Here is a 17,555-nt window from a genome sequence, read left to right as displayed (position 1 = left end):
CTGTAGCATTTTATACCTTTGATAAATGGTCTTTAAGATGGATTCTGCTCATGTATGTGTTTTCACCCTACATAATTTCTTTGTTAAGCTCTTGGCCCCAACAGGTTTTCCCCCTGCATTCCTAAACAATATAACTTACTATATCCGTTAAAAGCTAATTCCCAAAGACATTAACTATATAAATATTGTAAATAGCTTCTTATTCTATATGCATGACTGTATGTTAAATAACCCTGTACCATACCTCTCAACCTGGAAACATCAAAAATCTGGACAAGGCCCATGAAAAATAGGTACAAATCTGTATGCTGATTAACATCTAATTTGCATACATAATTATGTAACCCCACCCACTCCAATGGAATTGTGGGATACCAAATTTCAAACGCAAACTGAAGAACAGACAACCAAAACATGGCACCAGAGTCCCCCTGCAGCCATTCCAATGTCCCGTTACCTGGCTATTTCACCCCATTTACCATAAACACTAATATATGCATACTGCCTTACTTTTACAATGATTTGGATTGTATTTTTCCATTTTACAACACAACAATGCAGAAACACTAAAAGACATCATCTGGTAAACAAAGCAATACTGTCTCACAATGAAAATAGGCTTGACATTAAAACTTCTTTGCCCTTGAAACTCACATTCATTGAAACAGCATTGAAACCCATACCACATCCAAAGAAAATGCATCTGGCCAGTGGTGGATAACGATTACCTTTGGGCTGTTTTCAAATCATTGGCCCCTTGCACACAAAACAAGAAACATACATGTGTTCTTTTCTTTATACACCTTCCTGACTTTATTAAATTATATTCCGTGTATAATACAACACACATGTTAGAGCGCATTTTAAATTTATTGTTTGAACATTTTACCAGTAATCTGTACTGTAGGCAATGAAACAAAACACATGAACCAATAATGACAAAACTGCCCAATTCAGAACTTTTCCATCATAACAGTCTGCTTCCACACCCACACTATAAATAGAATGACAGTAGTGTAAGCCATAGGCATCTTGCACAGAGTCTCACACTTATTTTCAATTTCATTTTTTTGGGGGGGAGGGGGACAAAATGTCAAAAACCAGGGACACATTTTAAACATTGCTTGTATAATTTTGTAAAGTTCCTAGAATAAAATATTGCGTTACCATCATGCATTTCACTGGCAGGTTTTGAACCCAGGACTCTATGCACTACAGTCAGAACAACATACCACTATGCCAAATCAACAGCTGCCTGGAAACTAGGAAGACTGAATCTTAATAGCCATCATTTAGTGAATTCATTCTCACTTCTCAACATAGCTCTTAACCTCAACACAAAAAACATGGACAAACAACAAAGCCAACAATGGGGGAATACAAATTCAGTTCTCACTTCTCACTCACCATATCTCTGAACTGTTAGCACAAAAACAATAATGGGGGAATACAAATTGTGTTCTCACTTCTTATCATAGCTCTAAACTCTTAGCACAAAAATAAATGTTCTTACTTCTCATCATAGCTCTTTCAACTCTTAGTACAAAAAAAGAATCTGGAAAAGCTCAGAGCATAACTTTCAACTGTTAGCAGAAAAAAAATGTTCTCACTTCTCATGATAGCTCTCACTTCACTCAGAAATGGTGGTGGTTAGGGGTAGTAGGCTCTTTATACCCTGTACCAAAGGTGCAGGGTTTGAGCCTCAATATCTCTAACCACCAAGTGTATTATATGGGGGCATACACACACACACACACACACACACACACACACACACACACACCTTACCCTGAATAACGAGTAGTTCCTTACCCTGAGTAGTTCATATTCCTCTGTCTTTGCTGCCATTAATCCCTGCCTGCAAACTCTGCTGTTGTAGCTTCCTGGCCGCACACAAGTTCCTCTGCTATTCCTACCAGCTTGCAATTCAGCCAGCTGGAAATTATGATGTGAGCTCCTTGAGCTCAATTCCGACTTGCTGGTAGCCTGACGACATTGCGAAAATTTAAAAAAAGCAAAAAAAAAATCGGAAATGAAGGGGTGACACCCCTTCATTTGGACCCCAAAACATGGTAAAAAATGAGTAATTCGGAATGGGTGGGAGGTCTGCCCTGTACAGGGAAAGTTTTTCCACAATGGTCTAAATTGCTTTGAATTAATATATTTGTAACTTGTTCTTAATTGTTACTGTTTTTAAACTTTAATCTGTATTCTTTGTCATGGAGCCTTTCTCCCCGGGCCTCCACTGAAAATGGGCTCTCTGAGCCCAGTGGACTTCCCCAGTAATCAAACTGGAAATAAATAAATAAATAAATAAATGTGTTTGACTTGCCTGTAAGTCACATTATTCAGTTGTACACATGTACCTTTCATTCAGCAGTGAAAAACCAAACGAAAAAACCAAGAATGAAAAAACACAGTCCAGCAGTTCAGGACCCGTAATTAGCAGCTACTTAATCCAACTTATTCCAAACAAGGAAAAATTACTGGTAACGGCCGAAAGGTCTTTGAAACAAACAGTCTTTATTGAAACAAAATGCTCCAAGCACTTTCACCCGTGTATTATCGGGCTTTTTCAAGGAAAATCACTCAGCAACATTGTGCGCTCCTTTTATTATTTGCCTGTCTTCAGAAGATAACTTAATATACCATCCAAGAAGCCTTGCGTCATCAACTTCTAAGCAGACTGCTTGACAACACAAATCACGCAACTGCCTGTTCAGTATTTCTTTCTTGACACTATAGTAAGTCTTCACTTCAGTAACATGTACAGACGACGCAACACTTGGTACGGAGGATGGTCCTTAAAGGTTGCCGTCCCGTCACTCTTATTAGTCCTTAATGAGACTGAACGCAGGTGTCAACTAGTTGTCGAAGATTTTATATCTTAAATGCCATTGTTAATAGGACATTGTGTACGCACGAATTAGTTGATATTAAAAACCACTGTTGCGTCTCATTAAGGACTAATAAGAGTGACGGGACAGCAACCTTTAAGGACCATCCTCCGTACCAAGTGTGGCGTCTTCTGTACATGTTACTGAAGTGAAGACTTACTATAGTGTTAAGAAAGAAATACTGAACAGGCAGTTGCGTGATTTGTGTTGTCAAGCAGTCTGCTTAGAAGTTGATGACGCAAGGTTTCTTGGATGGTATATTAAGTTATCTTCTCTAGACAGGCAAATAATAAAAGGAGCGCACAATGTTGCTGAGTGATTTTCTTTGAAAAAGCCCAATAATACATGGGTAAAAGCGCTTGGAGTGTTTTGTTTCAATAAAGACTGTTTGTTTCAAAGACCTTTCGGCCGTTACCAGTAATTTTTCCTTGTTTGGAATAAGTTGGATTAAGTAGCTGCTAATTACGGGTCCTGAACTGCTTGGCTGTGTTTTTTCATTTTTCATTCAGCAGTGTTAATCCCCTTTAATGAATCTGCATCTTTCCTGACTGAACTAGAAAACTGCATCATTCAATACAGAAATGCAACCTCCCTACAAATGGTTGAAAATCTGTGTTAGCAGTGAATGGTTTTAGCAATGACTGCAGTTGTGAGTTCTAGCAAAGACAAAACACAAAGGATCTTCATACAGCTCTATACAACTGCGTCTCAAATTGTTGAGAATGTTACTTATTTTTATTGTAATGCTAGTTCAAATGACTTCTGCCTTAGAAAGCAGTTTTTGATGTTTATTTTTTACTCCTAGTTTTTCTATTATGCTAAGAATGTCCAGTTCATAAATCCTTCTGGTAAACAAGTATATTTTGATGAGAATGGAGATGTCCCAGCTTCATATGATATAGTTAACTGGCAGCTAATCTCTGAAAACTCCATGAGATGTGTAACAGTTGGCAGGTTCGAGATAAATGATAACCCAAGCAAAAGTCTCCAACTAAATCACAGTGCCATTATGTGGAGTGGAGGATATATGCAGGTACGGTTGGTGATTACCAATCAAATATCAATATTTTTCATGTGTTTGGAAATTGCTAAACTTGATATATTGCAATGCATTCATCTGATTGTTTAATAAATGTTATTATATCAGTCTAATCTGCTATATTACCTTTGTGTATCATGTAGTATTTCTAAAATGGCAGAGCTCTAGGCTATTGTATGTTTGCATACAGAACATCTTACTTTAGTGGAAACTTCTTTCAGGAAATTTGCAAATAATTTTGAAATAAATCTTCTGTCCTAGACAAGTGATACTGAAATGGATAGATGTATGACGTACTGGCAGAGAAATAATAAATTACTTTTGTAATTAAGACTAAAAGTGGTGTATGTTAAGAACCTGAAATTAAAGTCACAACCATTTTCTGCCTAAATGTGTACAGTGTTCCTTTTTTATGCAATGCTAAAGGCTACATGCTTCTTTATGGAATCATTTTAATAGCAGTGTACATCACAGGAAAATGTCACAGCTCTAACTGGTGAATAGGTTTCCTTCCCTAGTGAAGTCATGGATAATGCACAAAGGAATGCTGCAGCTGCTGTTTACTGCTCAGACAGAAGGGAAAAGTAAAATTGTATAAGTTGAAATTACCATAACAGCAGCTGTTTCAGTGATCACTGCTGCAGTAACCCTAGCTATATGGGTTATATCCTGCCAAAGATATCACAGCTGGCCAGCTTCCAAAGCTTCAGGGCACCTTCCATGCACTCAATCTGTCAAGCAGATTGCTCTGAGCTGAATAAAAGATAGGTCTAGGCCAAAGTCCTTCAAAACTTAAGAAGATGAAATTAAAGTCACAACCATTTTCTGCCTAAATGTGTACAGTGTTCCTTTTTATGCAATGCTAAAGGCTACATGCTTCTTTATGGAATCATTTTAATAGCAGTGTACATCACAAGAAAATGTCACAGACTGGTGAATAGGTTTCCTTTCCTAGTGAAGTCATGGATAATGCACAAAGGAATGCTGCAGCTGCTGTTTACTGCTCAGACAGAAGGGAAAAGTAAAATTGTATAAGTTGAAATTACCATAACAGCAGCTGTTCCAGTGATCACTGCTGCAGTAACCCTAGCTATATGGGTTATATCCTGCCAAAGATATCACAGCTGGCCAGCTTCCAAAGCTTCAGGGCACTTTCCATGCACTCAAACTGTCAAGCAGATTGCTCTGAGCTGAATAAAAGATAGGTCTAGGCCAAAGTCCTTCAAAACTTAAGAACCTGAAATTAAAGTCACAACCATTTTCTGCCTAAATGTGTACAGTGTTCCTTTTTTTATGCAATGCTAAAGGCTATATGCTTCTTTATGGAATCATTTTAATGACAGTGTACATCACAAGAAAATGTAACATCAGCTCTAACTGGTGGATAGGTTTCCTTCAGCATATTAATCCCTGCAGCAGTAGCCTTGGATATATGGGTAGATTAATATAGCTAACTATAACAGGGATGTGTAAGGAGAAGGGCCCAGGAACCCATGGAGAACGGTACCAGCAAAGCGTGATCTAGACCTAGAGAAGGAATCCATCATTTATTGCTTTGTAAAAGTATGTACAGAGGACCAAGTAGTAACTTTTAGAATAGTTATAGTATCCAACTCTTTCCAAAAAACATAGAAGCAGCAAAGGTGTTTGTAGAGTGGTACTTGACCCTGCCTGGAATAGAATTGTCATGGGAATTATAACCAAAGGTAATAGCCTTAGACAGCCATTTGGAAATGGTCTGTTTTGACAAAGGTTGCCCCTTCTTGCCTTCACAGGAAATTAATAACTGATCAGATGATCTGAAAGATTTTGTTCTATGAAAGTATTACCAGAGTTTCTCTGGACATCCAAAGTATGGAGTATTATTTTCCCCATTTTTGGGTTCAGGAAGGAAAACAGGGAGATGGATAATTTGGCTTAAAGTAAACTCAGATACCACTTCAGGCATAAAAAGGATTAGTTCTCAAAGAAACCCTGTCCTTGTTGAAAATGAGGTAGCGAGGACTCACCCTAAGAGCTTGCAACTCAGATACCCTTCCTGCAGAGGTCAGGGAAATCAAGAAAACTATTTTCCATGTTAAGAACCTCGAGTCAGCCAGATTATCTGATTCAAACAGAGCAAGTGTTAGTTTCTTTAACACAAAATGAAGATCCCAAGGAGGGGCCACCGGTTTACTTGGAGTTCTCCAATTCAAACCTTCTTTCAAGAACATTTTAACATGCAATTGCCATGAAATAGGAGGATACATGGGCAGACATGCTGAAATGGCCAATACAATTTATTTATTTACCAGGACAGTCTGACTGGGCCAGAAAATGCCTATTTTCAGCAGAGGCCATGGAGAGGAGCTCCACAATCACAATATGTCAAAGATCAAGTTCATATATTTTCAGTCACAAAGTGCCATGCTACATTACAAAACATGAGTGAAAAAATGTTGTAATGAGAAAAGCATAGAACATATGTTTTGTAGCAGACTGCAATGAAAAACATGAGACGGAGAATATGTGAGGAAAATTCAATACAGTCTTTGTTACATAGATTAATATGTGGTACATGAAACCTGACACAATTGTAATAAGATAGTTAAAGAGATAAAAGATTACATAATTAGAGACAGTAAGGGGAAATTGAGTGATGTCTTAGCATGAGAGAGGTGTTCATATTATGGTTCTAGAAGGCAGAAGGAGGGAGAGAAGGAGATCATAAGAGGAGTGCAAGGGAGGGTATCATCAGGTATCTTAGATGAGTAAAGAGAAAGAGGTCGAGGGAAGGTCTGCAGAGATGAAGTGGATAAGTTAAGGTAGTGGGGAAAACAAAAAGGAGTGGTGTAGGAGGCTGTAGAGGATTGTGAAGTGTGATCTAGGTTGAGGGGGGGGGTGAATAAAGTATAGTGAAGAAGTTCAGCCAGGATTAGCAGAGGAGCAGGTCAATGATTTTCTAAGGTATTCTTTTAGGGACCATTTAATAGTCTGTAGGTTAGAAATAGTTGTGGTGGTTAGAGGCAAGGAGTTCCATTTTATTACTACTGAGTATGAGCAGGTTTTGACCAGAGGATTTATTCAGTTTATTTATGGTGAGAAGTTGTTTGTCTTCTGATCTAAGACTTCTTTTTGAAAAATACATGTTGATTAAAGGGGTAAGAGCTGGGCAGGCTTATGGTTTGTGTATGATTTTATGTACTGCTATAAGTTCAATGTTGGAGAGGTGGTAGAAACAAATGAACCTTGATAGAGAAATAAGAATGATCATTAGACAGCAACTCAAACAACATATTTGTAAAACCAGAGAACTAGCCCTGAATTAATGCTGGTTATGTTGTTGGCACCAACTAGAAAACCCTTTCCATTTGCAAATATATTTTCTAGTAAGATTTCTTGTCTCTGTTAGTATCTGCTGCAAGTCCTCAAAAACAGATGCCTAAAAGGAATTAAGACCCTATCACCCAGACAGTAAGTTGAGGAGGACTGATGTTGGGGTGCAAACACTCCTATTATTGTGCATGTAGAAGTTTATGGTAATTGCCCCTGGTCATTTCCAAAAGAAAGAAGAAGCAAAGTTAACTGGACCAGAAGACTGTGAAGACAATGATGCTGAGTGATCCCTTCTGAATCTTCAGAAGTGCCCAACACCTTTGCCCAATGGTTCTTGGAAGTCATAAATTCCAATGCCCTGGATCAACAAATCCATAGTCCCACCAGGGGCTCCAATATCCTAGACCTGGTCATTACCAACATGGGAAATTGATGCTCCACACCTATGGTCACTCCCTTGTTGGTCAGGTCAGACTATAAATACCAATAAAGAAAAAAGTGGTGGGAGAATTCAATGCACGACTTCACTTGTGATACCAAAATGAACGCTTTATTCAATATTGCGTTTTCGTCCAAAAGACTTCATCAGATAAAATACCTTTCTTAAAATCAAAGCTTTTATACAATAATATATGTTGTTATTAATTAATCATGTTTCACTTCTAATTAGAATAAGAATCCCAATTGAATTCAGCATTGTACAATATACTAAATGGTACATTCATATTCATTCTGTATAAAAATTCCACTATCTAAAATGTTTACTTAAAATGAATATTTGTTTAAAAACATTTATGCTCATTTATTAGTTTGTTAAAATTGCGTCATTCAAAAGTTTTTAAATTTATTTAACATTTCAAGAAGTTTACTCTAAAATAACCTTACTTTTTCAATTTGCAGTGAAACACTGCCATCTGCTGACCTTATTTATTATAATTTACAAGGTTATATTTTAGCAGCTTTTAACTTTAAAGGTCAGTAGATGGCAGTGTTTCACTGCAAATTGAAAAAGTAAGGTTATTTTAGAGTAAACTTCTTGAAATGTTAAATAAATTTAAAAACTTTTGAATGACGCAATTTTAACAAACTAATAAATGAGCATAAATGTTTTTAAACAAATATTCATTTTAAGTAAACATTTTAGATAGTGGAATTTTTATACAGAATGAATATGAATGTACCATTTAGTATATTGTACAATGCTGAATTCAATTGGGATTCTTATTCTAATTAGAAGTGAAACATGATTGGTTAATAACAACATATTTTATTGTATAAAAGCTTTGATTTTAAGAAAGGTATTTTATCTGATGAAGTCTTTTGGACGAAAACGCAATATTGAATAAAGCGTTCATTTTGGTATCACAAGTGAAGTCGTGCATTGAATTCTCCCACCACTTTTTTCTTTATTGGTATTTGTGCTGTTTGGAAAAGTTTGCCGTAGAGACTTTTTTACAGGTCAGACCATAAGCTAATCACCCTTAACATCCACATCCCACCCCCACCCCCCAGTAAGGAAACCTCCATAAAATCTTCTCCAAAGCCAACTTCATGCTACTCAAATTAGAAGTTACAAACTTCATGAAACCCATGCAGATGGGAACTGAAAGTTCGACTGCAGAGTCCTACACTAAGGCACTGTACGAGCACATCTACTCATGCATGAATTTTGCCATCCCAAATAGAACCAAGATGGTCTCCCCCCAAAAAAAGAAGGCAATTTGGTGTCCCCTGCCATTAAAAAACTTTACAACAAAAGGAAAAAAAAACTGTTACAGAAAAGAGGAAAATCCCAGGATGCAAAAAACTCCCTTACCAGCCTTAGTAAGAAGTTGAGATCCTTCATAAAATCCTCCAAAGCTAGTTACGAAAATAAAATTGCCAAAGATTCCAAAGACAACCACAAGGCATTCTATAACTATGTCAAGAATCTAAATGGCAATGCTCAGGTCTGCTCTGAGCTACAACAGAATAGCATTCAATATACTGATCCCAAGGATATTGCCAAGATCCTGGCAGATCGATTCAGTGCCAACTTCACCCCCTCTAATCCCCTAAATGGCCTATCTCAATACTGGAAGATAGCCAAATTCTGGTAATAACAGCCACACAGGTAAAAAATGCACTTCCCAAAGCTAAGAATACAGTATTCATGGAACCAGATGACATCCCGGGCTGTGTACTACATGAACTACAAAATTAACTGGCACCTCACCTAAGTGTCATGTTTAATCATATCCTCACCTCAGGCTTCGTGCCCACTGAGTGGCGCACAGCTGCAGTTATCCCACTCCACAAGGGGGGATCCATCTTGGATCCCGGGAACTACTGATGAGCCTGATCTGCAAGGCCATGTAACGTATTATCATAGAACATATAAACAAAGACATTGGCAACCTTAAAACACCGGACCCCACCCAGTTTGGGTTTGTGAAGGGACGATCTTGTCTCCTGAACCTTATTGACGTCTTTGAATCAGTCTCCAGAGCCATGGACAAGGGTAAGGCAGTCCACACAGCCTATCTAGACCTTGCCAGGGCCTTTGACACCATCCCCCACTCTGGAATCATAGATAAACTTATTAAGCTAGGCATTAATCCCTACGTCACTCGATGGGTTGCCAACTGGCTTACTGACAGAACCCACACTGTAAAAGTAGCTGACTTCAAATCCAGCTCCAGACAAGTGACAAGTAGAGTACCTCAGGGTTCAGTCCTGGGACCTCTCTTGTTTGGCATCTACTTCTCTGAAGTACAGGCCAACACTAAGGGACTCTGGCTAACAAAGTTCGCAGATGACTGCAAACTGGGAGCCATTATTGAATCCCCAAATGATGTGGATACTCTACAAAAGGGCCTTACAGAAATAGATGCTTGGTGCCAGAGCCATGGGCTCAATGCCAAGAAATGTATAGTTATCCCCTTTGGGAAAAAACATGTACCCATGAATTATCACATAGGTGGCAGTACACTAAACGTCGAAAGTGTGATAAGAGATTTAGGGACACAGGTGGACAGTGGTCTCACCTTCAATAACCATATCACAACAGTCAGGAAATCCTTCTATGTGGCACACCTCATCACCAAGGGCTTTTTATCCAGAAAAAAGGAGGCCATTGTCCCACTGTACTCATCCCTCATTAGACCCAATATAGAATACAATGCCCCATTGGGTATGTACCTCTCAAGACACAACTGGAAAGGTCACAGAAATACCTCACTAAAAGAATCACAGGCCTAAAGCAGATGCCCTATTCTGACCGCCTTAAAAAACTCCAGCTATACTCTGTCGCATATCGTCTACTCCAAGGCAATCTCTGCTTAACATACAAGGCTATGTCAAACCCAAAGCTGTTGGACATGCTACACTTAAAGAAATCCCAATCCCTCAGAGCCACACGCTTCAGGGATCTAAATCTTGTCATCACAATAAACAAAACATGCTGGAAGGATAGGTTCCTGACACAGAGACTCCCCAGACTCTGGAATAGACTGCCCATACATGTCAAGCAGAGTGCCTCTTTGGCCCTCTTCAAAAGGAACCTTGATGATTGGATGGGAGAAAGGAAATTCACCCTGGGGAATCACGTCAGTCACCCTGCTAGACAGGGGTCCAGGGAAGTAAATAGTGCGGGAATAAATAGCCATGGAATTGTTATGGCTAGGCTTGTATAGGCCCTAGGGCCGATAGCCTAGTACCAACCTATGAACCTATGAACCTATGGATATTAATGCAGAGAGTGAAAAGGCATACAGGAACATTCCTATGCAAAGAAATTGAAAGGCGTCCATCTTCCAGCCCTTCTTGAATTAAGTCTTGGAAAAACATTTTGCCAGTTCATTTTTCAGAGAGGAGTAAAAGTCTGTTTGAGGAACTCCCACAGATGGATCAAATCTTAGAAGACTCCTAGATCTAGTTTCCATTCATGACAGTCTGCCACACAGTTTTGCTCTGAGAATGTAAGATTCCTGTATACTGAGATTCGGCTGTGAAGCTATATCCCAAGCTAACATGGCTTGCCTACAAAGAGGGTATTAGTTGGTCCTTCCTTGCACTTTGATTTAGCACATCACTGTGGTATTATCTGTAACCACTTGAAGTCATCTCAGGGATTAAAGATGGCTCAGGATGTCTTTATCAGTGCAAGCATCTTCTTGATATTCATGTGTTTGTGTCTGTCCTTTGTTTTTCGTAGCTGCAGCACTTTTCTCTCTTCTGAATCTGTTCCCCAAGCAAAGTCTGAAGCATCTATGGTGACTGACAGCTTTGAAGCAGGGAGGAAGAAGGAATGACCTCGATTTAAGGATATCTCTTGTCTCCGCCAAGTGTTTTTTCTTCTGACATACCGTAATAAAGGGATCTATAAAGATAAAGGGCATTGATGGGACCAAAGCGATTTGAGATACCACTGTATCTTTCTCATGTGGAGTCTTTCCAGGGTTATCATGCAAATCATAGATGACATTAGACCTAAAATCCTGAGGCATTCCCTCACAGTGACCATAGTCTGAATAGAAAACATTAGCATCTGTTTAAGAAAATCTCTTTAATCTGACCATTCTAGTTGACATCACAGCAAAACATTCTTATGTGAGGGAGTCAAGGATGACTTTTGAATATTTTCGTTGAAGCCCAGCTTGTGCAAGAGATCTCCCACCAGACAGAAAGATTCCTGATATTTGAGAGTCTGCAAAGATAAGCAAGTCATCTAAGTGCAGAAAAATGTGGATACCTTTTACCTGAAATGAGCTATAACTGGAGCTTGACACTTTGGGGACACTCTTGGTGCAGTGGTTAGTCCAAAGGGTAAGACAGAGAACTGATAATGTGATCCAAGCATAACCTTGAGAAACAACTGAAGTCTGGATGAAAAGGAATGTGATAACATTAGACTTAAAATATGCTTACCAGGAAACTTGAAAGAAAAAGATGAGGCAACAGGTTATGAAGTGACACCATTTTGAATTTGGGGACTACTTCAAACAAGTTTATGAAAGATCGATCCAGAACTGGTCTCCAAGCATTTTCTTTCCTTGGGACTAGGAACATCCTTAAATAAATCCCTTCCTCACCTGGGAAGGATGAAATGGTTCATTCACTCATTGGGACAGCATATGATGAACAGAAGGAAACAAGTGTGATTGATGAGATGAGGAATGACCCCTGGGAAGAAGGAGTTTCTCCCCACATTCATCTGTAACCCAGATGAATGGCTTTCAGAACCTATTTGTCTGAAGCAATCTGTTGTCAAAGAAAAATGGAAATTCAGACTTTCTGGAAGAGAATAAAGGCCAGGGTGGGAGGGGGTCATAAGGTCTCTTGAATAAAGACTTGGAGTGTCCTTGGATTTTGGGTGGTTTGAGATTCTTTTTGGAATCTCCTTGCCACTTCTTAAAATGTACCTGAATTCTATTGAGACTGTATTTATTTATTTATTAATTTTTTTTTTGCGGAAACTAGACGAGGAGAAAGAAAATCCCTTGGACAACTCAGAAAAGGATGGTTGAAAAATCCCTGGATAAGTTTGCCCCTTCCATCACACTTTTTGATCACCTCTGCTGCAGAGGGGCCAAACATTAAATCTCTAGCCAAGGGAGAATTTAAAATCTCAATTTTAACTCCATCTTCTTAAAACTATAAAAGTGGCCATAGCCCTGGAACTAGTATCAGAGTTGTATACACACCGCAAACAATGAGTTGTGACTTGTGAAAATGATAAAAACAAGGTTATTAAAAGCAGATTTTTCTTCTCAAAAAGCAAAACATTCCCACCCTCCTGCAAACAACTCAACTAGCATGCTCTGATGTTGAAAGCTACCTTACCAAAGCCCAACTTATCCTTAACCCAAAGAAAACTCAGCTTATGATTATAACCAAAAACACTGATAACAGTCAATTCACTATCTACTCCACAAATGTTACTCCAATTGCTCCAGTGGCACAGGCTAAGCTATTTGGAATAACCCTAGACTCCCACCTAAAATTTGATAGTCATCTCAACTTAACTATTAAAAAAGTGCATGCCAAACTGGGATCACTCTACCATATCAAACCATTTCTTACCAACAACACAAGATCAGCCATTGCTCGCTCCCAACTTCTGTCCACCCTACTTTATGCATCTCCCATTCTGACTAATCTCAACAAAACTGAACTAAGAAAAATGGAAGCCTGCTATAACAGAATTGCCCTCTTTGCTGCAAATTGCTCATATAGAACTCATCACTGTACTGCTTTCAGACAGCTCCACTGGCTTGAACTGCCCAACCTCCTAACCTACAATCAGCTCTGCCTCTGTCATTCTATCTATTACCTCCCCAATAAGTGTACTGCCCTCAAAGAACAAGTACAACATCACTCAGCCAAAAGGCCTCTTAGATCATCAAGCAGACTACTACTAGAAGTCACCAACAGCTACAATAGCTTTGGAGACGCACTATATAGTAGTTCAGTGGATAAAAAATGGATCTCCCTCCCCACTAGCATACAAAACACATCATCCAAAGCCTCCTTTAAAAAACCTCATTAGGCAACATCTCAAGCAAAGTTGGCAGTGCCAAGATTGCTCCCCAGGCTAGTGAAAGTGGATAAGGTACACATATTAAACCTAGAGTACTTGATAATAGTCTTCACTCTTACTCACAAACACTGGCTAATCTACAATGTATGTACTGTACCTGTGTACTATGTATGTTTTCTACCTATGTTCCAAATTTCAGCTGTACATCACAAATCTATTAATTACCTTTATTTTTAAATTAATATTTTCTTGTTTGTTCTCTCCACTGTAAATGTTGATGTGCGGCGTACCACTGTAAAAACATGTCTGTTGTAATTTATGTGTATACTGATCATGTCTAAATATCTAAATGCATCTGTAATTTTTCTATGTGGAGCTTTTCCCCCCAGGCTTCTGCTGAAAAAGGACCTTTTCGGCTCAGTCAGACACCCCCCTGGTAACACATGTAAAATAAAATAAAATAAAAATAAAAAATAAAAAAGAAACTGCAGATAAAGTTTATTCTGACATATTGTGACAGTATGAGGAATGTTTTAACATACAATCCTGACAATTTAAAAATTCTCAAATTCAAAGTTGCAGAAGTATAGGTTTCCTATTGAACTGTCGACAGATTAGGTTGTCAAATGTTTAATCACTGATACCTAAGCGTTGAAGGCTTACAATAGTGAATGACCACATCATCAAATTCTTTCCTTGGGAAAGAATTCTCGTGGCTGTTATCAAAGATTTGCCCTTTCCCCAATGTAAAATGATGTCGGAGTTGGTATATTTAGTTAAAGGGGGTGCGGGGGACACAGCGCCCCACATCAGGGGCTCCCCCCACTGTGTTTGGGTGTGCTTGTTTATTTTGTTTACCGATGGCCACCCAAATTCTTTCTCAAGGAAAGAATTTGATGATGTATCTGTTCGCTATTGTTAGCTTTCAACGTTTCGGTGTCGATGTTTTAGGATTCGACAACCTAAGCTGTCAATGTTATGATGTAAACACAAAGTATACACTTTTCCTCCATATATTTCAGTAACTTTCCCACCCTTATTATAAAGAGTAGGATTGAAATGAAGTGCTTAGCAGGAGGGGAGTCAACTAGGGCTAAGGCTGCTGGGTCAGGTTTGGGAATAGTGAATAAAAATTTAAAGGACTAAGGAACTTTATGCATCCTATCTGTCTATTTTTGGGACAGCTGGCCAACTATCTGGAAAATGGTAGGCATTAAGATGCACATCCTCTAAAGAGACAGGACAGAAGGAATGGCTGTAGGTTCTGGAAAATCCTTGTGTAACAACTCAATATTTTCTGAGGTACTGAACACACTGGGGCTTTCTAGCTATAGTCTCAGAGAAAGAGACCAACCCACAGGGCGAATCAGAATGTAAGCTCTCCTTTGAGTCTGAATCAGAAATCTGATGACAAAACCAGGAATCCATCTCTGCATCTTCCTGCTGGGATTCAGGATCTTGAATCTCTTCAGGAAAGGAGGCATCCCTCTTTTTTTTTTCCAGAAACTACTCTACAAGAAAGATCAATAAGCTGAATCAAAGCCTGAGGCAATCCCAGTAAATTACTCCTATCCAAAGAAATTTGAGGAGGAGTAGCTACATGACTGGTTTTCTATTTCTTTTTCACAGAAAAATGGGACCAATCAAATTACTAATGCTAGCCACTGCTTCTCCATTGATGGGCACAGCATTCTGACAATATGGAAACCTTCCCTATTACCTCTTTCAGGAGCAACAAGAGTGGTTCCCCCTTAACCACTGAGAAGACCCTAACAGCCACAAAGGGCATGGCTAAGCCTTGGTCAATAGTGGCTGTAGGTTCTACACCTGAGAGATCTGGGGTACACAATGACTGGTCCGATGTACAACAAATGTCACAGCAGAGTCACCTCCCTGCTGCTGAGGCAAATTACTGGCATGCTCTGGTGTCAAAGGCAGTTTGCTTAACTTTTTTATAGTTGTAAGAAGGTCCAACTGTGAGACTGAATCTGCTCCATGGTCAAGCCAAAATAGTGCCTCTATCCTGGAGAAGACAAGCAACAATGCCAGTAAAACTACAAGTCCACAAAGTTATTTTTTGACAGAAAAGCATAGTAAAAACATCATTTTATAATAGCGTGTACCATTTCTCACACTCCAGAGAGCAAAAAATATTACAGCTTCAGTCAGAAATCCCCTACTCCAGCTGGAAGTATCACATAGTCATGATTGTTAACACTATGTCCTGAAAATGCACCTCCCAGTTATCAGTACAACAAATTCTGGTTTCCACAAATTTTAAATGCTTGTTGCATGATTCTCAATCATAAAACACGCAAAGCAAAATGTTACAGCTCCACCCAGAAAACTATTTTTCACTACCTGCTGAATGTATACTGAGCAAATCAATATTATTTTTAAGTGTTTAGTCTGCAAAATTACCTTAAAAATACTAATACTTTGCTTGCAATATGTCTTGCATAGCATTACATTGCCAACAGTACATACCCTGTGTTTTGATATAATGGCATATGATGCCCAATAGCATTTTCCTTTGACAGAATTTATGGAGATTTCAAATCATAACAGAATACAAAGCAAAATTTCACTGCTCCATCCACTCTAATGCTGAATTTTGTCAACTACAAATGTACAAGACTTCTGTATCACCTTGAAGTACAAAGTAAAATGTCACAGCTCCAGCTGGGAATGCCCAACTCAGTGTTATTTGATGATGATCATCCATGCCCATTTTCTACACGTGGTCAGTGTTGTATCACTGATGAACTCTGTTGATTCAATGGCTCTCCTACCAGCTCCTAGGGGTTGGGAGGGTGGCCTAATGGTTAAGGTGTTTGCCTTACAAACACAAGGTGCAGGGTTAGAATCTCACAAGTGATAATTGACTAGGCTTAAAATGGCTTGCAAGGGCAGTTAGCTTAGTACTAACCTATGAACCTTTTTCTATAGTTGTTCCTGACTATTTCAGGCCTTCTCTCTCACAATCCATCCCTCTCTTTGCTGGATGCCCTTATTTCTGCCTGCTTTCTTCCTTTTTGTCCTGTCTTCTGATTTTTTGCAAATGCTCCCACATCACCGCAGTCTGTTTTCTAAGTTTCTCTGCAATCAAATCTGCTTTGGCTTCTGATGTCCTAATTCGTCTGGCTCATAGCGTGCATCCTACTACCCATCTCTAGCACTTCATTATTCAGCTCTAGCTTCCTCTAGTGTCCCCAACTGCTCTGCCTTTACTGCCCAGGTTTCTGTGCTGTGCAGTAGTACTAGTTGCATCTACTTTTCTGCTTCTTTGGCATTCTTCTGTCATACATTCCACCTGACAGTCTAGTTGGCTGCAGCCCCACTGATTCTAGTTTTGACCTCTTCATTTAGATCTCACTTCTCCTGAGGCAGCCCTCCCAGGTATTTAAGTTGTTAACCTGTTCCACTATTTATTCCTACATCAGTTCTCAGCTTCTTATTTTCCCCATTTGCAGCCATTTTACCTGCTTTGCTAACCACTAGTATTTTTTTCTTAGCCTGGTCCATTTTTTCTATCTCCCACTTTTCCCCACACTCCTTTGTTTTGATGACATCCTGGATTTCTATATTCCACGACCAGCGTTCCTCGTGTAGCTTGTTTCTATACCTGGCTCAGCCATGTGTCTGTTCTGTAGTCCTTGCACATGCTGTTTTCAGGTGCTGCCATTCCTCATCAGTTCCACTTATTTGCTCTTCTTCCTGAGATACTAGAGCCCTAATTCCTTAAACTGTTGTGCTTTCTCTCAAGTCAGCTTTCAGGTCTTCA

General features: G+C 39.1%; 1 protein-coding gene across 1 annotated transcript in view; it reads left to right on the top strand.

Annotated features, from left to right (window-relative positions):
• LOC122805915 (extracellular calcium-sensing receptor-like) overlaps positions 1-17,555 on the top strand; it is a 136,440-nt gene that overhangs the window by 28,651 nt on the left and 90,234 nt on the right. Inside the window, 1 exon segment of the mRNA XM_044076159.1 lies at positions 3,703-3,930. Coding sequence (XP_043932094.1) covers positions 3,703-3,930 — 228 coding nt within the window.

The sequence above is a fragment of the Protopterus annectens genome, chromosome 7.part0, assembly GCF_019279795.1.
Source record: "Protopterus annectens isolate FY-2018-M chromosome 7.part0, PAN1.0, whole genome shotgun sequence".
NCBI classification, from domain to species: domain Eukaryota; kingdom Metazoa; phylum Chordata; order Ceratodontiformes; family Protopteridae; genus Protopterus; species Protopterus annectens.
The sequence above is the reverse complement of the archived record's forward strand: the minus strand, read 5'-3'. Positions and strand labels throughout refer to the sequence as shown.